The sequence below is a fragment of the Prinia subflava genome, chromosome 3 (assembly GCF_021018805.1).
Source record: "Prinia subflava isolate CZ2003 ecotype Zambia chromosome 3, Cam_Psub_1.2, whole genome shotgun sequence".
Taxonomy (NCBI): domain Eukaryota; kingdom Metazoa; phylum Chordata; class Aves; order Passeriformes; family Cisticolidae; genus Prinia; species Prinia subflava.
Window position 1 is genome coordinate 28,153,670 of NC_086249.1, and position 27,210 is coordinate 28,180,879.

At 38.4% G+C, this 27,210-nt stretch overlaps 1 protein-coding gene across 2 annotated transcripts in view; it reads right to left on the bottom strand.

The window, feature by feature from the left end:
• Positions 1–27,210, bottom strand: part of SLC36A4 (solute carrier family 36 member 4) — an 87,873-nt gene that overhangs the window by 57,706 nt on the left and 2,957 nt on the right. Inside the window, exons 2-8 of one of the 2 annotated variants that reach the window (XM_063394469.1) lie at positions 20,999–21,122; positions 20,174–20,264; positions 19,069–19,157; positions 17,715–17,810; positions 16,436–16,520; positions 7,749–7,982; positions 6,949–7,047 (exon numbers count right to left, since the gene is read on the bottom strand). In XM_063394469.1, coding sequence (XP_063250539.1) covers positions 6,949–7,047; positions 7,749–7,982; positions 16,436–16,520; positions 17,715–17,810; positions 19,069–19,157; positions 20,174–20,264; positions 20,999–21,122 — 818 coding nt within the window. Of the gene's footprint in view, positions 1–6,948; positions 7,048–7,748; positions 7,983–16,435; positions 16,521–17,714; positions 17,811–19,068; positions 19,158–20,173; positions 20,265–20,998; positions 21,123–27,210 lie in introns of those variants that run through there. The other variant, XM_063394470.1, reaches the window with a different exon arrangement.

Below are 27,210 nucleotides of genomic sequence, written 5' to 3' on the forward strand. Positions count from 1 at the left end.
GCTCAGGAACACACATCACTTCCTGCTATAATCTTCTCATTCCAAATGCCATCACCATTACAACATTTTCCCTTCCCACCTCTCCCATTTCTTTTAGGTTTCTTTCTTCTGCTGCTCCTGACAAATCAGTATAATTTTTCAACCACGGTGTTTATTAGGGAGCTGTTACTGATGCCTGCAGAAGTGTTCAGCACTACCTTATTAGGGCTCTCAACTCTGGGAGAACATGGATTAATGAAAAAGTTGAGGTCCAGGAAAGGTACTCTTCAGTGAACCTTCAAGAACGTTACTGAGTTAAAAATTCCTTTGACAAAAGGATATTAAGTCTAGTCTATAAAAGGTCTATCAATACCTAGTATTTTCAGCCATACAGTAAAATAACTTTTTTCCCCAGGTGTTGTCTCTATCATCCTTGCTTCAGTAAATGTAAATTATTCATGATTTACAACAGATTTAACTAAAAAAATAAATATGTTGGCAAAATATTAAAGAGGTAAACTAGAACTTAAAAGTTTATTTACTGTTACATGTAGACACAAACATGCACACACTGCAATGCTACCTTCATCAATGAAAAGCCTGCACAGAGCCTATTATAGATGGCAAAGTTAAGATGCTGCTGATTAAATGACAGACATGAAAGTCTAAAACCAAGTATGTAAGTACTTAGTCTAGCTAGCTGCTCTCTCTAGGAAAAGTTATTAACATTTCTGCCTCTTCAGGGTTACATTCAAAACCTTAGTCAAACCATGAAGACATACACTTAAATATGAGATAATTCAATACACTGCAGGTAAGTACTCACTCAGAACACAACACAACGGAAATCTTATTCAACCATCACAACTACATTCAAAAAAGCAGCAGTTTAGAAGACTTACAGAATGATGGGCCAGGGGAAAATCTGGCTCCAAATAAGCAAAATAAACTGGATAAATATTCCTGCCTGAAATTATTTAACTATGCTTCTTAATTACATGTAATATCAGCATAAGTAGTATGTGCAGCACTCTGCCTCTACTGCATGTGTAATTGAGGCAGATTCATCTAGGACAGGATCACATCTAAAAGGAAAACTAGCTTCTGTACCTCACTGAAGCTGTGTCTCAGACCCTAAAGCCCACCGGCCATAAGCTGGCAAGGCAGAGCATGACAGCTTGGCACCTGGTCACTCTGGCTCTTTGCCCCCTTCTCCAAAGTCAACAATCACATAATGATTAAAAAAAGTTTCAGGCTAGTAAGCAGTAAACTTAAAATGCGTTTGTTCTGTGATTGTGTAAATGCAGGTGTATCTTAGGCTTCCTACGGAAAAAGAAACATTTGAATGTTGCAAGCATGTGTGTGGGACGCTGCCTGAAAGAAAGTTATCCTAAGGGGCCTTCTGTTTGTGTTATTAAGAATTGCCTTTAAAAGAAGTAATGAAAGTACAATATGTACAAACAAATAGTTCTCCAGGGTGAAAGCAAGTTTCTCCATTTTCAGGAAGTGCAGATGACTGGTAAGGAATATTTAACTTCATAAAGAGATGATATCAATTGATACTTTATCAACATTCATCTGAATTGGGCAGATGTATCTTTTTTACAGTTTTGGATACAACATCTTTTATCTGGTGTATCTAACAACATTCTCTGTTTCTAACACATTTGCTCATAATTTTTGATTTTTGATAGTTTTAATTTGATAATTTTTGATAGTTTCCTGATTTTGCACAGTAGCTACAACACACTTCTTGCTGACACAACTAAAACCCACATTTACCATGTACGTTTAGTAGTAGGGCATCTCCACAGTCATCAAATCCAGTCAGCTTGCTTGTCCTAATACAAAAGAACTCCCACCTTTCATATTTTGAGGATACAAGCCTTTGCATCATCTCAAAAGAACAACAATTTAATTGATATACCTCGGTCCAAAGAGCTGATGCCGCAAGTAGATTTAGATGATGTCATGGTATCTGTTGAATGTCTGCTTCTGACAAATACAGTCTGGTCTTAAGGACAAGGAAAGCATGCCACTGGGTTTCTTTTTTTTTTTTTTTTTTTAAGGACAATACTAATCTGGCAAAAGAGTTTTTGACAATGAGAGGCTTTTATCTCAAAGCCACAGGCCTAACAAGCTCATCTGCATTACTTTCAAAATCCAAATAATGACATTTTAAAATGATAATCCACTTAGTTTTCTCTTTTTAAATCTTCTGGAATTGGTTAGCTGTTGCCTAATGTGATTCCAGAGCCTGTCTTCTGGTATACAAATACCACCCTATCTTCGGCTGCAGAGCTGTGATATCCAAGTTCAAAAGCAGTTTGAATAGACATCTTCAAGTAATAGGCCAAAATATAAGAAGTCTTATTTTCCAAACCTGAAATTAACATTGGAAAGTAATGTTTTTCTCTTCACTAAGCTAATCTGTCTGCAGGACTCAACAGGAGGGAAAAAAAAATCATACTCAATTGTAAAACCTGTAGTTAACTTAGCATATTTATATGTAATGGAGAAGGAAAATTATATTTCTTGCTTAAATGTTATGATTCTATTGCTTGCTGCTTCCTCCTGAAGCTTATTATAAAAGATCACTTCCACATTTGGATTTGTTTTTTTATATCTAGAACAAGAACCCCAACCAGACGTTTGACGCAAAACATTCATTAGGTGTAACTGGTATTACATAAGCACAACATTATGCAAAGCTATTACCTGCACATGGCAATGCTACAGACAGAGCCAAGCCTGAAGGCGTTGGTTTACACCCTTCTAAAAAGGGCGTTCAAGACTCTTAACTTCATTTTGGGCAAACTTAGTCTGAAGTTACTTTTAATTCAGTAACAAAATCTCACATCAGTTTTAAAACCAGGCCCACTCACCTTTGGAATATGAAAGAGCCACAGAAACATGGTTATTACAAAATAATGTTACATGTTCTCTGAAAGACACCTTCAAATCAACATCACCAACAGCTCCTGAATTCAAGAAGTAGCATTGGTGCTCTCTTCTGTACTGTGGCCTGAACACCAGCCCTGTGATTTGCCAGGCAGCATCATCTGGCACAGGGAACCCACAACCAGAGAGAACCAAACTACAGAGGGAAAGCAGCAAGCTGCACAATCTCCCAGCCCTAGCACAGCCCTATATTCAAAAAGGTTCACTGAAGGCTGAATATACATTTTCTCGACTTCTGAATCAACATTTTGCCTGCTGAAGTGAAATCTTCACTTGAAAGCTTAAACAAAACCAAGTATTTTATATGGTTTGTTGCATCCACTTAAGAGTACTGCATTTCTGTTGCCACTGCTGTTCCACAAACGGAACTGATGTCAGTAGTCAGTAGGATTTTCACAAGGTCACCCCGATGATCTTAAAATTGAAGCTTACAAGTGTTGAAATCCCAAAGCCACTCTCAACACTACAAATGGTAACCCCGAGACTGACAGTACTGAGCTCTCAGCTGCTGTTTGCTAACTCGGGGTCACTGGGTGCCCCTGCTGCCAACTTCTCTGTTCCTGCACAGTAATGATCCCCACCCAGCTGTCAAGAGAGCCACCATTTGCAGCAGCAACCTTAGACTAATCTGCAGTAACCCCATTGCTACAGACATCTCTAAAAGGCAGCAACTAAATTAATAGCACAAGCAACTGACTGCAGCACTTCTTAATCCTGTTACAAGCATCACTCAGAGTGTGATGCTTGTAACAGAGGAATTAACATTAACCAGGTCTTCAATAGCACTAACCTTACTCCTTCTACAGCAGTTGTAGCAACAAACAACTTGCCTGGACTTTAGCAAAATGACAGAATTGTTCAAACCTGCCATCAAGCAAGAGTCTAGACAGACCACATAAGCAGATATGAACAGCTCAATTCATCACATTCTTATCATCAATTCATCATATTAATTGTTTTTTTATTTTAATGAAAAATATCTCAAAATAGTTTTACAACACTGGCTGGTGAAATGTTTAAACTAGCTCTTAGTGTTATCCAACTGCTACTTTCTAGGCACCAGCCTGGTTTCTTTGAGATTCTATATTTCAATTATAAATAGTCCACCTTTGAGTTATTACAGACTCAAATCAGTAAAACTGAGGTTCTTCAAGCCTACTTATTTAGGGATGGACTACAGCCAAAGCAGCGATATTCCAAATTCCATACTGCCATTTTTCTTATAACACTATGACAGCTAATTAGTCCTAAGCTAACGATAGGTTTTAACCAAAATCCATGTTCATACACTCATCATCTGTAAGACAAACATGATCTCTCAAGATCAAGAAGAAAATTCTAGTAGGAATCTGCTGAATCATTGTAGCTCTCTGAAACACATTCCATTTAGTGAATAGGTCCTCTGTTTTATTAGTGTCATTAATTTTTATGAGTTACTAATGAACCATAGTAATATTTTAGGTGATGACAGGTGCCAAACAAAATGAAAAAAAATATATATATATATATATATATGAACAAAGGGATGAAAAAAACCCAAACAAACACACTGAGGGCAGTTTTCCTCTCTTGTCAGGTTCTGCTTAAGATGACTGCATCAGCCCAAAACCTCAGAATTTCACTATCCCTTTTTGTAACACCCAGTAATCTGGCAGCTCTCAAGATGAGAATTGGCATAACACACATTCAGATGCAAGGAAAAGGAAAACGAGACCTCATAACTGCTTCAGGCCAACTTATGTATAAAAATTAAACAATCAAAATCAACTTTTCTGAGAATTAAGACCTTAAGGCTTCTATTTATAATGCCATGTTTAGACAGCTTCACAGTAATATGAGATATTTGCAAGACATTCTAGAACAGAATCTAAAATCAAGTCTCTAAAATCAAGACCAAGATGACATAAATCCATTTTAAGTGCCTGCAGTCAGACAGAGTAGACTAAGGAGCCAATCTAATTAAATGGAGCTTTTTTTTTCCTTACCAGAACAATTTAACCACATGAATATAGGAGCAACAGTAAGACAGGGGCTAACAAGTTACCACATACCAGCTACACAACAGGTTTACTGATGGTAACTACCTGTAATAACTAGTTATCAATTAAATCATTCACCAAGAATTATATGAAATATTAATTATGTAAAGAGGAAATGTCTTGTCTTGCTTTAGCTCACATCTTTTTTTTTATTTCATGCTTCAACAACTTTGTTTAGTTCTGATTATTCAAAAATATGAAATAATTTTTTCTTCAAATCTTCTATATAGTGCATGTAAATATAGCATAAGTATGCACAGCAAACATTCTGCATGTCCAAAATATCCCTGAGAGGCAGGGACATCTTAATATCATTCTGCATATAAGGAACAGACATTAAGCTATAGATTTTCACTTTCATTTCAGTTTGTAAAGCCATGTTATATTAATGGTTTTGTGTAATATAAGCACACACATAAAGTGTGCACATAAAGCACACACGTAAACATTTAATTAGTTTGCAAACACTAATAACAAGGTGAAATCTTAACCATGCTTTCCACTTGCTTTGAAGAGGGAGTAAATTATGACCAAGTAAAAAATAGAGACAGCCTATGCAGAAACGCATGCAAAACCTATAGAATGCTAATATCTAATAATATAAAGTAGTATTTTGACATTTTAAAGGTATAAATAGAATAAACCCAAAATCATTAAGCTCTTGAATAAAAGAGAGAAAAAAATCTGGAGTTCTTAAAGATGTCCTTAGTAACAACCATCTACTGTGATGACACACACAGCAAGGGCTGTCTGTCCCAGGCAGAATATAACCTAAAAGTAACAAGCTTAGGGTAGTCCACTCTGATTCTTTGAGCCTGGGGAGGTTTCTTTGCCCAAGACCTGTAGGCATCAAATAATCTCAGACAAACAGCTGATTTCCTATAATGAAACTTCCAGATGACAAAAGGAAAGATGTTCAAATACAGTCAGATACATGGTAGCTGAACCTCTGCATCCATCAGTTCATATGTGAGAAACAGTGGAAAACTGTTTGAAAACACTTTTGTAACATAGTAAGCTAAAAGGTTTTCATATTTGGCTCTTCTGCCATCGATAACACAGCAGTAAGGTAAAATAATCTGGTTTAAGTAAGAGCTGACAAATCCAAAAAAGAAAATAGAACTGAAAATCATCTGTGTTATATGAGTGACAGATGATCATTTCAGATTAATTGCATGCTTAATTGGAGTTGTTTTAGCTGGGGTTTGTTCAGGGTTCTTTTGGGGGATGGGGTGGGGACAGAAGGAGGGATTGGTTGGCTGGTTGGTTTCTAATCTTAAGCATAAACTTTACGCGTAACACTTGCTTAAGTATGTAAATATATAACAAATAAAGCATATACAGTAATTTCCCAACAATTTATGACCTACCATTCCCAGAAGCCTCTTTAAAATATATCATGTGGAACAAAAGTGGTTACCTAATGAGAGGAATGTCTTTGCAAATAATTTGATGGGTGAAAGTATGGGTGTTAACATCTCTGAAATGGCTCTTAATGTCTCCCCTAACTCTGGGCAGCAGGTTTGTTGCAGAGACCAGACCATTTGGCTCCTGAAACAACCACATGGGTCTGCACAAGCCTGAACTTCTGAACTTTGGGGTAAAATAGTAGGTTCAAGGGGAGAGTATGTGGTCGGCAGTTCAGGAAGGCCATCTAAATAAATAGATAAAGTTGGAGGACTCCTCTGTCTCCTTTTTGGACATAAACCTTAGGTGTTTGTGGATTTTCCTGACACTTACTATTTGAGATTAAAGGCATTCTTGCAATTTGGGACAGGGTTAATCATCCAAGTGATGGGGAAGCTGTGTCCACAACTTTCACCTTATTTGACCAGACAAAATAATCCTTTTCATACCAAAACAGGAGATTAGTGCTTCAACAAAACCAACAAAATAACAACAGGAATAAAACTGCCTGTATCCCCAGCACAGAACCAATGATTCTGAAGACTCAGTGAAAAGCACTTACCACACCGATTCCTTCAAAAGCAAATACTGCAGTCCCAAAAAACAGTGGGTATTTCTTCCAGCCAACCACAGGAGGCAGCTTTCGAGGATCTGCTAGATCCTGAAGGAAACAAAGCAAAACACTGCATTAGCTCTTGCTACAATTTCGATTGACACATTATGTTATGCGAAAGAAAACTCAGTACATGTTGACAGTGGTGTATATGTTGCTATTTATAATCCCTGGTTTTCCTCCCAACTCAGTCCTTTACACACATTTATAGCCACCTTCCCACACAGAAACTTGCAGATGTATTTATTCTATGTTCTACCACTGTCACTAGAAATTTTCATATTTAAAGTATCCCATTGGTGTGCATAAGGGAGAATCAATTAAAACAGAATGGAAAATGAACATCTCACGTTTTATCTTCTGCAAACTTCTTAGTGTACTGCTCTTTCTAATCTGTTTTCATACTGCACAGACACTCTTCATAACCACGAGGGACACTAAAAAACATCTCTTCAATACAAGCCAAAGTTCTGCAGAATGATTAATCACTATCTTACCCATTTTTTTTTCAAAACTTCTCCTGCCTCCTTGCCCAGTCTATGTCTCTCATTGCCTTTCTCCCCATGCTCCATTTCCCACTCATCAAAATACATATTTTTATTATCTTAAATTAAGATGCTTCAAATACAAGATAACACTGCCTTTCAGAAACCATCAGTCAGTATATACCTATCAGAAACCAACTGCCACGTTCAACAAACACAACTTGTCACACTGAAAAAAACAAGTAATAAACTTTTTATACTCACTCTAACAATATACTGGTAAATAATCACCAGGCTGACAGCCATGGACAGATTGGCAAGCAGTGAAAGCAAGGACATGCTCTTAAGGTCACGAATGAAGACCAGGAGGACCAGGAATGGCAGGAAGCACAGCATGTATATTCGTAAATCAGTACTCCTTTTCTCAGAGGAACTGCTGGTGGTACTAATGTTCATGGGCATGGGAGCAATCTTACTTTCCAAGAATCCTTCATGGACCTTTATTAAAACAAAGAAACAAACAAAACCAACACGTGAAACAGCGGTGGCAGTGAGTATATGGTCAAATTCCTGTTTTCCTATAGGGAAGTTTGTGTCTCAGCTTCAGCTGTGAGTGACAGGAATTTTGAGATCCCTGTACATGTACTCTTGGTGCAGAGGGGAAGACAAGGCACCTCCAGCAAGTGTTTCACACTTAAGGCAAATGATGACATCAGGGCTTGAAAGCATCATTATCCCATCACTGACTAAAGAGGAAATTCACACATGCAGTTTAGATCAGAGTCCTTTCAGAAAGGGAGGGTTTGGGAAACTGGAAGGAAACCAGATCTGGGCCTAAATCTTAAGAGTTTGATTTTTTTCTAGGGAGAGTAAGGGAGTTAGATGATAAAATGTTATTGCACCTGAGTTCAGTGCCTAACAACTTTATGCCTTCACCACGCACATCACAGCAGCATACATACAAAATAATGTTAAAATATTAACATCTTTCATATTGGGTATTTCATATTTGGGTTTCAAAAACCCAAATCAAAAATTCAGTTCAAATGATTTTTTTTGTTCTTTTTTATTAATATACATTAACTCAATTTTAAAAACCATGAGCTCCAACAGAATTGAGAGTCCTGTATCTAATTAACTGATATAAATTAATGCCTATAAATTTCACACAGTGTGAAAGTGCATTAGATTTTTTGTACATAACATTACAATAGTCGCCTGTAGTGCAAATCAGAAGATTGAGTTTGGGACTACTCATGACTCTCATTGCTTCTTTTGGGAAAAAGTCAGCATGGCTGCAACTGCCAAAAATTTGTTTTGTGGAAATGTACACAGCCATCTGTGCTGTGTGCACACCAGAATCAAAACATCCCGAGCTGGTGGTTATTCTGCTTGCTGCAAAATGAGAACAGTTCAATTTGTTTTAAATCTCATCATGCTGTTTCCCTTAGGTATCCTTTCCTTCTCTACCATTGCATTCACCATCTTACAAATTAGCCTATGACTGTACTTAATCTGCTTATGCTGCATAAAGCCTTTGGCTTGATAGCTACAAAAAGATACCTAGACAGTGAAAAAATAATTCCTTATAGCACAGAGATAAACAAAAATGCTAAACCGATATACAGCTGAAAAAAATCACTTGATTTCCATTGTTTCAAACAATCCACAAATTCAGGAAAGAGAATTAACTTAAAACTATTCTGTCTGTAACCAAAAGTACTGTACTTTTTTTTTTCCACAATGAAAAAGGGAAAGCTAAATGATACAATTCTGCAACCACATGTTTTCCAGAAATCTCACTTTATATGAAAACATCACTGGTCATTATGGAAACACTAATGGTTTCTACCTTACAAGAATCTAAACTGTCACTTGCAAGACATTTAACATCTGTTAGTTTTCATTAAGATTCCATTTTTAGAAAGCTACAAAGAAGTTCTAATTACATTTAGAATTGAATTCACACAGCTACAATAACTTGATTTTGCCAAGCAGTAAGTCAAACACTTAACCAAATTACTTCCCTAATGCCACATGAAGTAAAGCTCTCTGTAGAAGTTTCTTGCTCTCCCATCATACTTAAAACAAATACAGAGCAAGCACTCTAGGCCTTCCACTTTAACAGGTCTTGTGTGTTTACTTTCTTGCATGCACTTGCAGATAGCCAGAGCTGCTCTGCACACAAGGACATGTGAAAGAGCTTCAAAGAATCACAAAGTGATTTGAGCACATCAACTCTCTGCTGCAATAAATACTTAGCCCAGCATATCTTCAGTTTATACAAATATCTGTAGCCTGATGAGCTATTAGAAAAAAAAGATAAATAAAACATTTATTCCTTTACAAACCCAAATCAAACAAGAAACCACCAGCAAGATACAGTTCAGGTTATAAAATACATTTTACAATACCACAATATCAACCAGCTTCTACTCAAATAATTTCAAGCATTCGAACACTTCAATCTTCTCTTAAAGACAGAGGCATTCCCTTAGTACACATAAACTCCATTAGAAAAGTGCCTGAAGTCAGAAATATTTTTTTCTTATTACCACCACCAAATTCCAACCAGACATTCAACTGGAGTTTACTGGCTAATACAGCTGGAAAAATGCAATGTACAATACTCTATAAAATGGTATTGAAATTTTGGCCCAATGTGATCAGATACCCTGACACATGGATGTGATGAGATCACATCTCCACCTTGTGTTAGGTAAGTGTGGTCATACAAAATAGCCTTTACAATTATCTGCCTTTTGCTTTCACAAGGGTACTGAGGAAAGCACCGAGAAAGAATACGATGGCTACTCACAAACTCTCCATAACCTTCCTCAGGTGAATGGATACTGATGCACAATCAGCAAAACACAGCTGACTAAAATTCTCAGACTGACTCCCAGGCCCTACCTTCCCACCTCCCATTTGCACCTTTCAGATATGAGTTATATTCCTGCAATAAACCACAACACTATAACCTGCTTTACAATATAGTGAGCGTGCTAACCCTTCTCCCTACATTGTTCCCTGCTCCAGAATTCACTGGAGAAGGAAATGAAGGCCAAACAGATTCTCAAAACCCTCATGACTTGCAGGAGCCTGTAGCAGGTCTTGTTCCTTGAAATACAGTTTAAAGAAAAAAGTCAGGGCATCAAAGACATTCTAGCTGGGAGAGGAAAACAATAAAAAAAATATAAATGGTGACATTCTGAATCTGCTCAGTACAGATTATTATTCTGCATTAACTAGATTTGCAGTCACAGTTGTCTTAAGTCTGAGACAGGAAAGGCATCTACTTCTTGAATGTTTTCTGACAACTTTCTCTTGTCCTCCTATTTGACCTCACCAAGTACAGAACTTGACTTCATTTTCTAGACAAACCCTTTGCAGTCCTCACTGCTCCTAAGTCCTCCAAAAGCCACTTCTCCAAGCTGAGCAAGCCCAGTTTCCCCAGCCTTCAAGGACAAGTGCTTCAGCCCAAATCATTTCAGCAAATTCCCCTAAACTCTGTTGAGTCTGTCAATGACATTCCAGTACTAAGGATATCAAAACTCAGCAGAGTATGCTACATATGGTCTAACAAACGGGAAGTGAAGGATGACAATCACTTTCCTCCATCTGCCAGCAATTCTTCTGTTCATACAACCCAGGATGCTGTTGCTTTCAGGTCAAATTGCTGGCCCTGAATCATGACCTCTGAATCTGTCCATACAAACAGCTTTTTTCCCCCCCAACTAGTTACCCATCCATCCATCCATCTGTCCATCCATCTATCTATCCATGCATCCGATAACAACCTTACTTGGATACAAGTATGTAGTCAGAGACAGCACGGAAGAACTTGCTAAATTCAAAGCGGCATCCAGTGCTTTTTTATTGTACAAATTCAGACTCACGGACACAGTTATACTGATAAAAATGCACAGTTTATTAGGAGGACACAGTTTATTCCCTTTTGTGAACATTCCTTTAAATCAACTTCGTATCAAGAGAAGACAGAGCAGTACCACTTATGGGCTTAGGCAAGACCAGAGAAAATATCCTGCAAAGGTGGATTTTGAGATGGGACAGAACAGAGATCCTATACATTAACTCAGAAGAGGCATACCAGGTAAGATCCAGCAAGGGTTAATCTTGTGGGAGAACTAAACAAACAGGCACAAGTTACTGATGAGTTACTGAGTCAGACTGTAAAATGCAAAAGTTATACAAAGTAAGGATCACTCTCTCTTAAAATGGAGCAATTGGCTGTGGGAGATCTGACAGCAGAGTAGCAAAGGAAAACTTTAATGAAGATGAGATTATACAGACTTTTTCAGGAGAGGGCTAACATCACCATGACTTTGAAAGTGTTTTCCTAAATTCTGCTTTTAAAAATTGATCAGACAACATTTAAAACTGTTCCAAAAGTACCAAAATATGAGTAGCAGGAAGAATTTTGGGTTTTTAAACTTTTTCATGTGCTTTTTAGTTCTGTGCAAATCTACTGCTGATTGTGCTAGGATGGACTATGACGCTCTTTCTATCTAACCTAGTCTCCTAAATATTAGAATTAATATTACCTCAGATTCCTATTCTGGACAATAATCACTTTCAATCTCCTGCTGCTCTCTGCTAGTGCATTACTGCATATGGCAGTCATGGTGAGCCAAGAACAGCCAACACTCTATGCAATCATCTTTGTCCCAAACACAGCAACATGATCTGGTATCAAACATTTCCTCAAACCATACAAGGAAATATCATTATAGTTTTAGAAAGGAAGCAGCCACGGAAGTCTCTAAGCATAGTGATGTCCCCACACACAAGATTCATCAGTAGTTACTTCAGTTACTCAAACATTAATTTACCATGCTGGTGTGATGTCTGAAACAGTTTTTTTCACTCATTTACACAGCCCAAGCATAGCATTCATCAGCTTCAGCTGAATCCAGGAAGATCAAACACTTGCACAAATCTAGATATCAAGTTCCTTCTCCACTCAGAAAACTAACACACAATTAGAGGCTGCAAAAAATCAGTTGAACCAATGAACACTCTTCCTTGTTACAGGAACTATCTCAGAAGGAAGAAATAATTCTATTTCCTTAATCTTTTCAACTGAGATCACTGTTTCCTTGCCTTGTTTCCTTTCCTTGTGTCCCAAACCACACTGTGTCATGCAATTTTATGGACTTTTCAACATCTAGTAAGCTCAAAACTGCAGTCCTTGAACTCACTGGTTCCTACTAATTTCTTCCTTTCTCAGCTCAGAGCAACAGCCAGTGCAAAACACAAGGTCAGATCTGGGACAAAATCAATATGTTACCAGAGAGATAAAGGCTATATTATAACCCTGTAATTTTGCATGAACAGGCCAAATAAATGTTTCGCAGTTCATTTAGTTCTGGCACTTCATTACATACTGTACTTTGCAACATTTTTAACACATCCAGTTTTATGACTAAGCATGGTTTCCAAAGTTTTGTGAGGTTTTTCCCTAAAAAATGGAAAAAATCAGAATTCCACTACACAGTATGCTACTGATGGGTCATCTTCAGGGTGCTAAAGATCTAAAAAAATGCTCACATTAATCAAGAAGGTGTTTTCATTTCTTAGCTTTATCAGCAAACAATGAAAGAGGACACTTTTCCAGAGAACTCAGCAAATATACATGAGACAGCTGATAAACTTTCCTTCACTAAAAAGGGTGGTCAGGCATTGGAAGAAGTTGTCCAGGGAAGTCTTGGAGTCACCACCCTTTTAAGTGTTCAAGAAATGTCTGGATGTGGCATTTAGGAACAGGGTTTATTGATGAATGTGGCAGTATTGGTTGCTCTCAATAAAAATCTTTGCAAAGCCAACCTTCCCAACTCCATGCCTCAGAAATGCCAAGACACTAGATGAAGGGTCTTCTGCTGTCCAAGCAGGAAATGCAAAGCAACTATGGGGGGATCATGTTTTTTGAGCACAGCTTCTCTTTTCCTATCGTTCCCTAGCCTTGCTGCATCAAGATTTTTGTTCCAGCTTTGCTGTTCTTCTCCAGTCTGAAACATTTGCACCCATAAGCCTCTTATGATCTCCTGACAGAGTTAACCACAACTTTTGTCACCAGGCTAAGTTTCTTTGGTGCTCCTGTAAAATATTCCTTAGGAAAAGCTTGACTTGCTATTCAGTATAACTGAAAATAGGATCTTGGAGCACAGTGTCTGGGAAACACTAATGTAACGCAGAAAAATCCCAGTGTAAGTTCCCACCAGTTTTGATGGGTTTAATTTGCACACAACATGCAAATATGATTACATTATATATAACATGCAAAGTACAGATTATGATGCAGATGTATTGGTCAAGGTGTGCTATTAGTAAGATTTTTACTATGTTTTTCCTTTATCTGAGTTCTCCCCTTCCCCCCTCCCTCTGTCCACCTTCCCCAAACCATTTGATTTAGGCTGTACCAATTTTTGTTCTTTGGTGCCCTCTACGGGACTGATTTCTGCAACAGAAAGTTGCCAGTTCCCCTCACAGAAGAGCAGGTACAGGGCAGTGCAAATCAAGCACATTTGGAAGTGGAAGTTCTGAACTGTTAATGACTTTAATCCACCCATCCATAGGGTCCACGTCACAGGTCACTGCAGCTACTGCTTTTGCAGCAGTTATCTTCCTGTAAGAGCTTTTTTTTTCCTCAAGAAAGTAAAAAGTTTCCTGAAAAACATTTTAGGGGTTTTTTTTTCTTCCAAATCTACAAAAGCCAAGGTCAGCAAGTATTCAATCTCATCTTTTGCCTAAGGCCACAGCACATGCATAATCAGTTGATCAGATAAGTATTTGGTAAGAAAGGTTTTAATTTAAACTTACATTACAAAGTATGCATTAGAGATCTCATTTCAGAAGGCTAGCAAAATGACATCAGATAGTACTTTTAGCTTTAGAGATAGATTCTGACAGTAAGAGTGTAGTTTTTAAAGCTGGGACATTTTTTTTTCTCTCACAACATACAAATTACAGAGTACTCAGCTTCCAAATACACCAATTAGCCTCATTGTGACACATCTTCATCCACAGAACTTGGAGCACTTCTTAAACACAGTATAAATACTCATCCACAGTGGGATGAAAAAACCCAAACTATCTTCTATGTGCCAACTGCCCAAGGGACACCCTTCTTCCTAATTAAATTAAGGAAAGCTATGCCAAGACACCTGTTGCCTACATTATGGGAAGAGTAAGAATCCATATGGACAACTAATGCTCAACAACCTACCACACCTTATTCCTCACTTCACTACTCACAGGAGCACACACAGAATCAGTCACAGAAACATTTGGGTTGGAAAAGACCCCCAAGATCACTGAGTCCAGCCTTTGACCAATCATCACCTTGTCAACTAGACCATGGCACTGTGGGCCACGTCCAGTTGTTTCTGGAACACCTCCAGGAACAGTGACTTCACCACCTCCACGTGTAGTCTGTTCCAGTGCTTAACAAGCCTTTCCATGAAGATGGATGCCCAACCTGAACCTTCCATGGCACAACTTCGGGCTATGTCCTTTCACCCTGTCACTGGTTGCCTGGGAGAAAACAACAACAGCCTCCTATCAGGCAGTTGCAGTGAGTGATAAGGTCACTCCTGAGCTTCCTTTTCTCCATGTTTAACACCCTCAGCTCCCTCAGTCACTCCTCATACTCTCTAGACTCTGCCCCAGCTTCACTGCCCTTCTCCAGACTCACTCCAGCATCTCAATGTCTTTCTTAAAGTGAGGGACAGAACTCAAGGTGGTGCCTCATGAGTGCTTGTATGGATACAGGCCCAGATTTAGACCCCTTAAGCTTTATGACGACTGACTAAGCAGTCTCCTGAGCAGAAAACACAGTGGAGCAGAGCCCATGGAAGAGGGAGCACCACAAGCCCAACGTGTCTGAGCAACCATCCTGTGCTGGCTGACCCTCCACATGCTCAGACACACAAACTGCTGACTGCAACAGCCCAGTGTGCCCCAAGGAAGGACCAACACCCACCAGGACCCCACCAACAGAATCCCCCTGGGAGAAAGAGCTTAGAAGGGCTGGAGAGCAAGAGACAAAGCAGGTGAATGAAAGCAGGAGCAGCTCTCACAAAAGTGACAGGCATGGTTTTGTTTGCTCTTGTCGGTGATGGATGGCTGTAGGGAAGAAAAGGGGTACTTGGGTTTTATTGGGGTTGCTTTCAATGTGTAAAGCATTAGGGGTTGTGGCGATCCATTTGCAATGTTTAGTTGACTTAAGCAACTTCAGGAATAAAACTTGAAAGAAAGAGATGTGACTAAATGTAAAGCATTCACAGAAGAGCAAGAACAATTTTAAGATTGTATCATGTCTCCCATCTATTAGATAAAGGCAAAGCAGGATAAAAATATTCAAAAATATAAAAGGTATCCACAAATAGAAAAGAAAAAATTACTTATAGCTAGAACATGAAATAAAGAACTTACAATATCAGTAGAAATCTGAAGCTTCTACAAAGAAGCAGCTGTCTAACAGATAAAGAAAGCATTTGAACTGACTACTGAGGAAGCTGTAGAAATGTCAATGTCAGGCATTTTTTGGAACAAGAATCAGGATTCATTTAGATACAGAGGATTCTGTGAATAGAAGGGACTAAACAAGAATCAAAAAAAAAAAATCCAGTAACATGAAAAAGATAAAATATGCCCAGGAGTTTGGGGAGAAAAAAAAGGGAAGTCAGCAGAAAGACTAGGGAAAAAAATCTGGAACAACTGGCTCCTACACCATTTTATGCCTTATTTTCCATAATTTCCACAATTAATTTTTAAACTCAACAAACAAGTCAGGAAATATACACTTTCACAAGATCTGAATTTAGTTCATCTTGCCCAGTGCCTCTTTTAACCAAAAGCTTTATAGGAAATAAAAGTAAGGGAAAATGAATCTAAACCCATAACTGCTCCCATATGGCCACATTACTCACTTGTTTCACATTTTCTGCCAAGAACACAACATAAACGCCACAAAATCCTAGCTGTGTTATCACTAGGAAAAAGTCCACAATACACCTGAAGAAGAAAAAACAAGCATATATTATACTTAAGATCCAAACAATCACCCATTGCTACCTAATACTGCTCCTTTTCAGAGTAGTTCAAATGCTAGATTCAAATGCTACATTAATCTCACAAGCAGTGCAGTGCAGGTTCCTCCTGTGTCAAAACAGGGTGGTGATCATTGAAAGACCACCGTGGCTCAGACTGTTTTTGAAAAAAGTGATACACAGTGGTGGCCTGGAGACAGACCGTAATGAAACTCTGCTAGAGTCAAGCACAGAGCAAAGATCTGCCCCAGAGAATGGATCTGCTGCAGCACAGAGTCTCTGGAGACCCAATTGCCCATTTGAGGCTTGAAACTCTTTGGTGCAATAGAAAATTGTCATTATATATCAGAACAAACCAATTTTCCTTCTAATTGAGCTCTACTCCACCCCTATGAAGTCATCACAACACATCTTAAAACACTAGCTCACTAGCAAGATGTTGCATCCTTGAAACTAACAGAATATAAAAAATTCTTCCGCAAGTGAGGTAAAAACCATTTTAAATTAAGGCTAAGCAACATGCCTGTTTCAGATACACAATTTCACTACTGTGCAGTCATACCATAAACTCTACAAACAGCAACAGATGGCAAAGCAAAAATAATGTGTTTTTTGTAAAAGAGCGATAAAATATATAACAGACACAACAAACCATTTATAAACCATCTTCATGTCTTTGTTGAAAAAACAGTAAATATTTCTACATTTTTGTATATTACTGTTTTCCTGTTATTTAAACAGGAACCAAAGAATTGGTTTGCTTCCTCTCAGAATACATAAATTAAACTAATTAACCTTTGCAGTGTCAACTTGCAATGCAGAGAAATGTTGCGAAAAGGGAATCAAAACTTAAACTACTTCACTGGATTAGACAACACAGAATACATTTCTAGCTATAAGACATCTCTTCCTATATTACTAAACAGAATTCTTTTTCTTCAGAGCTCTTGTAGAACTGAAAATTGAAATGCCTAATAAAGTCAGACATTCTCCAATCTCACCACTACCAGCTGGCAGCAGGAAATAACAAATCACACCGCATAAAAGCATTTTTAAGGAAGGTAAAATCTTAGTAAAATGGAAATCTCCTAATCACTCCAAGTGTAGCCATTAAAATTTAAACATGAATTTCCTCAATTAAATTCTAGTTCAAACTTACCGGCCCCAAGAAGATCGTTTCTGAAGAGCAGGCAGGGGTCCCACTTCCATTGCACAGCTAACTGTATCACTATATCCCAGGGAGGATTTCTTCATCCTAAAATCAAGTAGTGAAGAAAAAACAGAGTTACCAAAAACTATGAGAACCTAGAACCCTACTTTGAAAATACTGTTGGTCTTCCATGATTATAACAAGTTGTCTCCTGTGGCAACACTCTGCTGCTGCTGAATTTCAGAGGTATGGTTTGGGCTTCTTTACCCCAGAAAGAGCTATTTTGCACTCTACAAGCATGTGAAACACAGTGTTTCTTCCCTCTAGTTCAATAGCATTAAACGAGCTTCTTACAAAACAGGAGGTTTTTTTGATAAACTACTGCAAAATCATACTATATGAGCTTAAGAAATTAATCTCAAATCTAAAAGTCACAAAGAACTTAAACAGAATTCAACTCTTGTTGCACAAGCAGTTAATCACAATTGATTCAATGATCTTATTTTAGTCATCAACTTTAAAGACCATTCAAAACTACTGAAGAAAAATTCAGGAATGACAGGGTCCATTCACAGTACAATATCGTATTAATGTGGTAAAATAGATTTTCCAGTACAGGAACATGAACAGTTTTGTGATTCTACTCAGTTCAAAAGTTCATTGCACTTTGAAACATGAGACCCTCCCACTGCTTCTCTTTAACACTTGACAGTACAATAAAAATGTTTAATGAAAGTCACTACTAATCAAAATACTCTGTCAGTCAAAACTGAGTAACTGCTTCCTTGCAGTACAGCACATCTCACTTGGGGAATATTTAATATTTACCTGCTCAATACCATCATTTTAAGACATTCCTTCAGCTACAACTACAACTTCTAAGAATCAAGTTGCCACAACTCAGAGACAAGCTCACATATAATCATGAAACACATCATCAGCATTTCTTAGTTAATCTTTTGCTCCTATAAAGTATTTATAAACTGTGTATTCATAAATTATTTACATTTTTCAAAGCTATGAAGACTCAGAAGCTCTATGAATATAAGAAGGACTGAAAATAAACAAAAACTGCAATCAGAAAGACCTGATTTGCCAGCAGGGAAGAAGGTACTGGGCAACACAAGTTAAACCAGCCTCACTTTGTGTATGAGCAGAGAACAAATAGGTTTTTCCAGTGTGTTGCACAAAGCATAGCTATCATTATTAGGTGCAGACTAAGAATTTGAGAAGATTCTAAACTGATAGAAGAAACTGCTACAGCATCAGACTGTCCTGTAGACCAAAAATAATAAGCAGAAAAGAGGAATTAATAAGAAAAAATACTTCAACTCAGCAACTGAATGAGTAGTTCCACATTTACCTCTGACATAGACAGTGGCTGCAACGTACCAAGATGTGCATACAGTGAACAGATATAAATCCTATGAGCACAAGGCTGATTGGTCCAACCTGGCATGGAAAAAAAAAGGGATGACACAGGAGACACAGAAATTTTCATGAAAATATGCTGCGGAAAAAATCTTTACATGAAAAAATTTCACATTGTAGCAAATAAAGTAATAATTAAAAAGTTCTGCCCCTCAGTGGGGTGTTGCTGCTGATATTTTATGTCATCCCTCAGTTTCAGTTCACTGCTTAAGAGAAGGCTGTCCAGGGGTGACCAAGCCATAACTTCCAAATAAGTACTTCACTCCTCTAATTGTTTCACTTGCCAAAAAAGGTTTGTCAAGAAGACTGCATAGACTGCACAATTCAGGGGTTTGAACCACTTGGAAGTGGCAATGACAGCAAAAATTACAAGTTACAGATAACTATCAAATTACATCATTTGTTTCAGAATAGAAGCTTGACCAGAAGTTTTCACAGAAGGAACTTGCCTTACACACATGGAACTTTCACTCTCAAACTGAAAAACCCGTACTATGGAATTACAGGATTATTTAGCTGTAAGGTGAAAATTTCATTTGATTAAATTTACCCTGCCCTAGGAAATGAATTGTTTCTTACCAGGTATAAACAACCTGGGCTATATCCTATTTCTGAAGAAACACTAGATGGATTTAACAAGCTGATGCTTCATCCTAAGACATACAATCTGTCTCTAGAGAAGTTTGTACAAAGGTAAGACAACCCCACAGAAACAACCCCATGAGACATCACAGGAGTCTGCGTAAATAAAAATATTTCTTTTTCTGAAAAACTTATTGCTTGGACCAGAAAAAATACTTTGGCTAAGCAAAAATGCAACACATGCAATGAAGTCTTCAGGGTGAAGCAGTAACTTTCTTTAAAACAATAAAATCTTAATCTTCAGTACTGATTTCCGTAAATTAAAGAGAAGAAATGACACAACTCTATTAAGATGGCAGTGACAAATAAGAAGTATTGAGATTTTAGTTTTTCAGGACATATATCTGTAAATCCTTCTAGATGATCTTTCTAGTCAATGAAAAAAGAATCCTTACCACAATGCCAGCATTTTTTATTGCAAGTGGAAGACCAAGAAGTCCAGTCCCGATGTTTCCCTTGAGGAGGTGAGTCAGTGTTTGTATAAACCTGAGGATAAAATGTCACATTAGAAGTACACATAGATGGGGCAGAGGGCAAAAAACAAAAAACCCTATTATTTGTCTATAATAAAGTGATAAATTTCAAGTTTCAATTTACAATTTACAGGGGTCCAGCTATTTTAAAGGAAGTCCAGCACATTCAAATAATGTTTTTATTCATCCTTACATGTGAGCACCCTCAAATAGAACACACAAGTCTGCTCTTCAGTTCTTTACTCCAGCTTGTCAAATGCTAATTTCTCAGCAATTCCATAGTTCTTTTGCTCAGAGTTAAAATTACCAAGTTTTATCAGTTATTTTAAAACCTATAACATTTGAAACAATCATCAGCTGCAGATCACAATTTTGTCAGCCAAAGCTTTATCCAAAGGAAAAAAATCCCAAAACATTTACAAGCTTTTCTAATCAAACTTTTGAAACGGGTTATTTCCAGAGTCTCTCAAAATCTGTTTCAAATCATGATTGGACTTCGAGTAGCCTAATCACTTTACAAATAAAACCTTGAAATATTTTACAGCCAATACACTGTGACCTTCAAAAGAAGTGAGAACCTACTCAAAATGGGCTGCTTTTGGGGAGAATTATGCAAAGCCCTTATGTATAACCACCAAACTGTTATGCAGGTGCAAGAAGACCCCTTCAGAGTTCAGAAAACTGCTCATAAGAAACAAGTCAGAGGCAGGAAATTTGAACAAGCTGATACTTAAGATTAACACATACGTAATGCCTTCTTTATTATCAAGCTGGTAGTGTGTCTTAACTGGCAGGAAAGTATTTTCATGCTCTTCATCTGATATGCCATCTGAGTCTTCTTCATCAATTAATGGCTTCATTACTTCCATGCCTGTACAACAGAGTTAACATGACATTAGCTTTAGAAACAAGCTTACAGTTCAGAAGTAAAACATGATTTAAACTTTCCATGGCCCTTGGTTTTAACATGTTCCTAACTATAAAGATGATTTAAGCAGCTATATAGAGCACAAGTTTGCACAGGATATTCTCTCTTTAAAGTGGCACATCATCTAATTATTATTATTATTATTATTATTATTATTATTATTATTATTATTATTATTATGGCCAAACACTACAGTTTTTCATTAAGAAAGGCAACTTTCTATCATGTAAATTATACTGGTTTAAATCACTTTGCAAGCTAATGCAACACAAAGCAAAACAGAAAAGTCATCCAGCATTACAAAAAGGTGAGATTTGTCTTAACCACTGGTAGCTACTTCAGAATTAAACACTCAGTCTGCACTCAGAGAGGTAAGACAGATACCACAGAAAGTATCTCCATTCATTGAAGAAAGAACTAAAATACAGGAATCAGGTTGCATGCTTTGAAAGCTGCAGTTACAGGAACCTTTTAAACTAGCACAAGATTCCATCTAAATAACAGCACCAAGTAACAGCAAGCAGTCAGTAGTGAACAAAATTGCCTTTCAGGCAAAACTAACTGCTTATGCCAGTTTAATGTTGAGGAAATTATAACCATTTTAAATTACTACAGTTAAGCAAAGCAAATCCTGCCAAGAGCAAAAACATTATTTATCCTACACTTGCCTACCACAGTATTCATTCATAAAATATACTGAGTAAGTCTTAAGTTCCATAACTTTCACCGAAAAACAGAGAAATCCCTGTGATGTTGACATTTTGTATTAAAAACAAACAAACAAACCACACCACATTTACATTACACAACAGCCACTGCATGTCAGGGTTTTGGTAGTGATGGGGCTGCCAGAATGGTTTCAGTGAGAAGCTGCTGGAAGCTTCCCCCATGTTAACAGAGCCAATGCCAGCTGCGCCCAGGATAGATCTGCTGCAGGACATGTCCAAGCCCATCAGCAATGTCGGCAGCACCTCTGCAATAACACAGTTAAGAAGGGAAAAAATACCTGCCAAGCAACTACAGCGGGAGAGTGGACTGAGAATATGCCACAGGAACAGCCCTGCAGACCCACGGTCAGTGCAGAGGGAGGGACACAAGGTGCTCCAGGCTCCAGAGCAGAGATTCCCCTGCAGCTGCTGGTGCAGCCCTTGGTGGGGCAGCTGTGTCCCTGCAGCCCATGGAGGGCCATGGGGGAGCAGAGATCCACCTGCAGCCCCTGGAGCATCCCAGCCAGAGCAGGGGGATGCCCAAAGAAGGCTCAAGGGAAGCCCACACTGGAGCAGACTTCCTGGCAGAGGACCTGTGGCCCCATACACAGAAGAGTCTAAGTTTGGAGCAGGTTTGCTGGCACGTTTCTGACCCCATGGGGACCCACACTGGAGCAGTTTCTGGAAGACTTTCTCCCATGGGAGGGGAACATGGAAAGAGTGTGAGGAGTCCTCCCACTGAGGAGAAAGGAACAGAAGAAACCACAGGGTGAACTGATCACAGCCCCCACTCCCCATCTCCCTGCACCACTGGAGGGGAGGAAGTAGAGAAATTGTAAGTAAAGTTGAACCTGGGAAGAATGGAGAGATGGGTGGAAGGTTTTTTTAGATTTATCCTTATTTCCCATTAGCCTGCTCTGATTTGACTGATAAGAAATTCAATTAATTGACCCAAGTTGAGTCTGTTTTGCCCATGACTGCAATTGGTGAGTGATCTCTCCTTGTCCTTTTCTCAACCCACACACACAAGCATTTGTTTTATTTTCTCCAGCTAAGGAGGGGAGTGATAGACTAGCTTTTGTGGAAACCCAGGGTCAACCCACCACAGCCATTACACAAACCATTAAGGTTGTTATGAAGCCTTAGAGAGATGTCTAACCCACCAGCAGAGCACTGAAGCCAATGCTAAACAACTTCTAAAGAACTGTTGAACAAGTATAAAAATCCCACAAAGCAGAAGGCAGTTTATCCAAGTCATTAAAATTAAATCATATAGCTCAAACTCCCCTGAAAACACCACAGGGTTGTAAAAATTTCATGTCTGAAAAGTTGAAAGCAGTAGTGAGAGCACTTGACAGAAACAAAGATGCCCAGTCAAGAGCAAAAATCAGAGGTCACAGACTCAACCAGAAAGTACACTGTAAAGCAAATTTATACTCAGTGATATTCTAATTATACAAGTCAGGATGAACTTCACATTTCTCTACACAGCACACAGCCTACAAATTGATCAAAAGAAGGATCACCAAAGTTCCTTCCCTCTACTCCCACAGCATTGTGCTGAGTAGTTCTCGAGGATGCCATGACCATCCTCCCCCTCAGCTCTGAGTCCCTGTCAGGCTCACTTGATGCTCACAAAGACCTGTATACCCTGGATCTGGAGTAAAAGTTTGCCTCCTCAGGGATCAGAGGGAGCAGGAAATTTCACCCAGTGCACAATTGATTAGGTTGACTTTCATTCTTTAAAGTATTGATTCTAAACTAACAATCTGAAGTAACAAGCCAAACTACAAGTGTGCGAGTCTGTGATCACATGAAATTCAACAACATATAAAAGAAATAATAATTAATTTTCCATCTTTGTCCCCATCACATTTTGTAGGATGCTCTTCATAATGCTAAACAATAATGTCAACATGTAGCAAGTAGAGCTCTTATTTAGCTGTAGCAGGGCACCAGCATGACCCATAGGACCAATAGCTTTGGTGAGTATCAGCAACTGCTCAGTCAAGGGAGAAGAGTAAAATTTTCTTCTTTCATTGCAACCTGAGACTGGAACGCTTGGTATATACATATATCTACACTCTTTACCATGATGACACAGCTACACTCACACCATGATGACTCTGAACTTTATTTAGACATCCCATTTTACTTTCTCTCCCAACTTCCTGATCCACCTTCTGATCACAAAGGTAGTCTGTTAAGAATAGATTTAGACATATGCAAGCATTCCCTCATCTTTCAAGGAATAAAAATTTTCCTAATACAAGCTATTTTTCTTCTGAAAAGTCATTTCCCCATGCTTAAAGCCATCTAGTCATCTCAGGGTTATTGTTATCACTGTCCCACTGCCTCATTCACCCACTTTCTCAGAAAAGGCTTAAATCAGATCAGAGAATGTCCATTTACAATATGCACACTAAGGCTGAGAGTTTGCTGTTCCTATTCTAATGTAATAATGCATTTGAAAATAAAGTCCATTAGAAGTTCTAAACAGGCTACAGCAATGTGAGTTCATCAACTCACACTGTCATAACTATACAGGTTATGACTTACTACAGGTTCCTCTGAAACACTGCATTATATAAAACATTCCAACAATGCTACTTGGTCTCTATCCTACCCATAAAATACTCTTGAATTGCTTCTTTTCCTCATCATTCCTCCTTCATCCCATGACTGCTTTACAGTTTTGGCCTAAATATGTGAACTCATTGACAGTAATGGTACTGAGACATTAATGGGAGGTTTGGATCCTGTGACTTTCTAAGCACGGGTTTTCATTTGATAATAGATCTCTACTGTTGAAATACCGTGGTTGTGTCCCACAGTACATACCCACAGTGACATCCACATTGAATGTGTCCCATTTTGTAGTCTAGAGAATATGAGACAAAAAAGCTTGAGTTTTGCATACGTGAATCTAGCTTGAAATTAATTATTCTGCAACATTTGTAGTCACTGCCAGAAAACTGGCACTGATTACCCACATTTACCTTGATTCCTTCCTACAAATATCCAGTATGTGCAATTTAAATACAATCTCAAACTGCAGCACAAAAACAGCATATGCATGTCATACCTGAATCAGAGCACACCTCAGCCAACTTAGATCCATGCTCCACCAAACCATCCTGGCTGCATCCAAACACACTGTGAATAACCCAACCCAGTGCCATGGAACTCACTGAAAATTTTCCATTATTATTATTCAGCACAAGCAAGAATAAGGAAACTCATTTCTGCACACCCTTTTGTTGTCACTTAGACAAAGCGCCAGCCAATTTTCAGCCCTGTCCTTCCATCACCCAATATGCATTTCTTTTCTCCTTGTTCCACCACAGAGATCTTTTCAGATCAAATGCTGTCTTCTGATTGTCTTTAACAGTTAATTAAACTGATATTGTTTTTGCTGTCTTCTGTGAACATCCATGAAAGCAGAGTGCCAAAAAGCTCTGCAAATACTCCTACTATCAACCAAGGCAACACAAAGTGCATTTCAACTTCTCCCAGCATTATCACTGCAATGCTGAAACTAATTCCTTAAGCCACTAGAGAGACAAATCTCTGATTCATTATCATTCATTATCTCTGCTACACATCACACTGTAATCATGCATAAATGTCAACACTGTATCCTCAAAGATCCAAATTTCAATCACTAATCAGCCCTTAGTTAAACAATGAGATTAAATCCGTAGTGTTAAAATTGTTACGACTACTATTTGCAGTTTTGTATCTTCATGTGTACTTTTCTATCCCCTAGAATTTGCCAGCATCTTGCCAACACTTATGGACATACTGCCAAAGAAACTTTTGAACTTTTACTAAGTTTACTTAATTCTCAAGCTTTCCAAGCACACTGAAGAAATTCTCTGGCTCAAAAGTACAGCAAAGAAATTAATTTTCACTGAGAACTTTAGTCAATTTTTCTATACTGCTCACGTAATTAACACTTCCAAATTTAACTGAACCACTCAGCACCACAGGGGATAAAACTGATCTCCATCATTTTCATTTTATGGAAGAAACAGTGACAAAAGAATGAAGCAGTTTGCTAACCAGGCATAGCAACCTAAAGGAGATATTAAAAATAAAAGCCAAGTACAATCTTCTAATGTTCCTTTGAAGAAGGTCATGCCCCAGACGAATTCATGTCTAAAACCCCTTTTCCAAATGCAATTTAACAATACAGTCTGGTTCTTATTTGCTTGGGATTTTTTTCCCTTCAGGTTTTTGAAGTCAGTGTCAGCAAATGGAATGAACTGGATTTGACATACAAGCATATAAAGATTTGGGGGACAGGATATAGCACACCATTGCTTGCATCAGCTGGTTTTACTCATTTAACAAGAGGGAACACACAGGTCTTGTTGGAGCAACACTTCACATGCATGTTAAGTGCTCAGCAAAAAGCAATAGGCAAAGGAGGTCTTGTACACACTTCACTGCTCAGTCAGCTTCTACACAAGAACGAGCCCACAGGGGCCAGAAACACTGCCCAGGATTCACAAACTGTGAACTGTGTTTATTAAATAGAGGATGACCCAGTGCCTCTGTAATTGTGATAAAGATTCAGTTTAGCAGGCAGCTGTTTTGACTGCTCCATAAAAGAGAAAATCAGCACCACATCATCACAGTAGCCTAAAATGCAGGTTTATGCTAATATTTTCCCACAGGCTATGGAAAGTCATATTCATGATCCTGGGGCATACCCAGAGCTTCTGTCACTAACCAGGACTGGCTGCTCTTACGGGACAATTTAGTGAGTGAATCTATGAACAAGCAGACACGTTCAAGGAGTTTTCACTGCAGTGTTAACACAGAAGAAGCATTTATATCTGGCACCAACCACATCTGTGACAACAGGAGAGGCTCAGTGTTCCAGTAACTGCACTCAGTTCACAGATGATCAGTGTATTACCTCCGTGCTGCAAGACGCTCTTCAATTCAGCATTCAGAACCAGGGTTCTCAAGACAAATTTAAGCACAAAGAAAACATTGTCACTAATTATTTTCAAAGTAATGCTCGGTTACTCCCTCAACCACAGAAGGAAATACCTGTTTAGCTGCTTGGGTACTTTAGCCTACAAATATCCCTCCCAGCAGAAGACATGTAACCATACAGTACAGCTTTGTCCACACAGCACACATGATCGGTGCCTTACTCAGTCACATGCTGCCACCACCTCCAAAGAAATTACAGAGCAAGACAAAGTCACTGTGAATGGTACTGCCAGAGGCATGCTGGCCCAGATGGATAAACCTTTGTAAATTTTCCTAGCTCAAGGGGGAAATAAAGATAAGGCCATTAAATCATA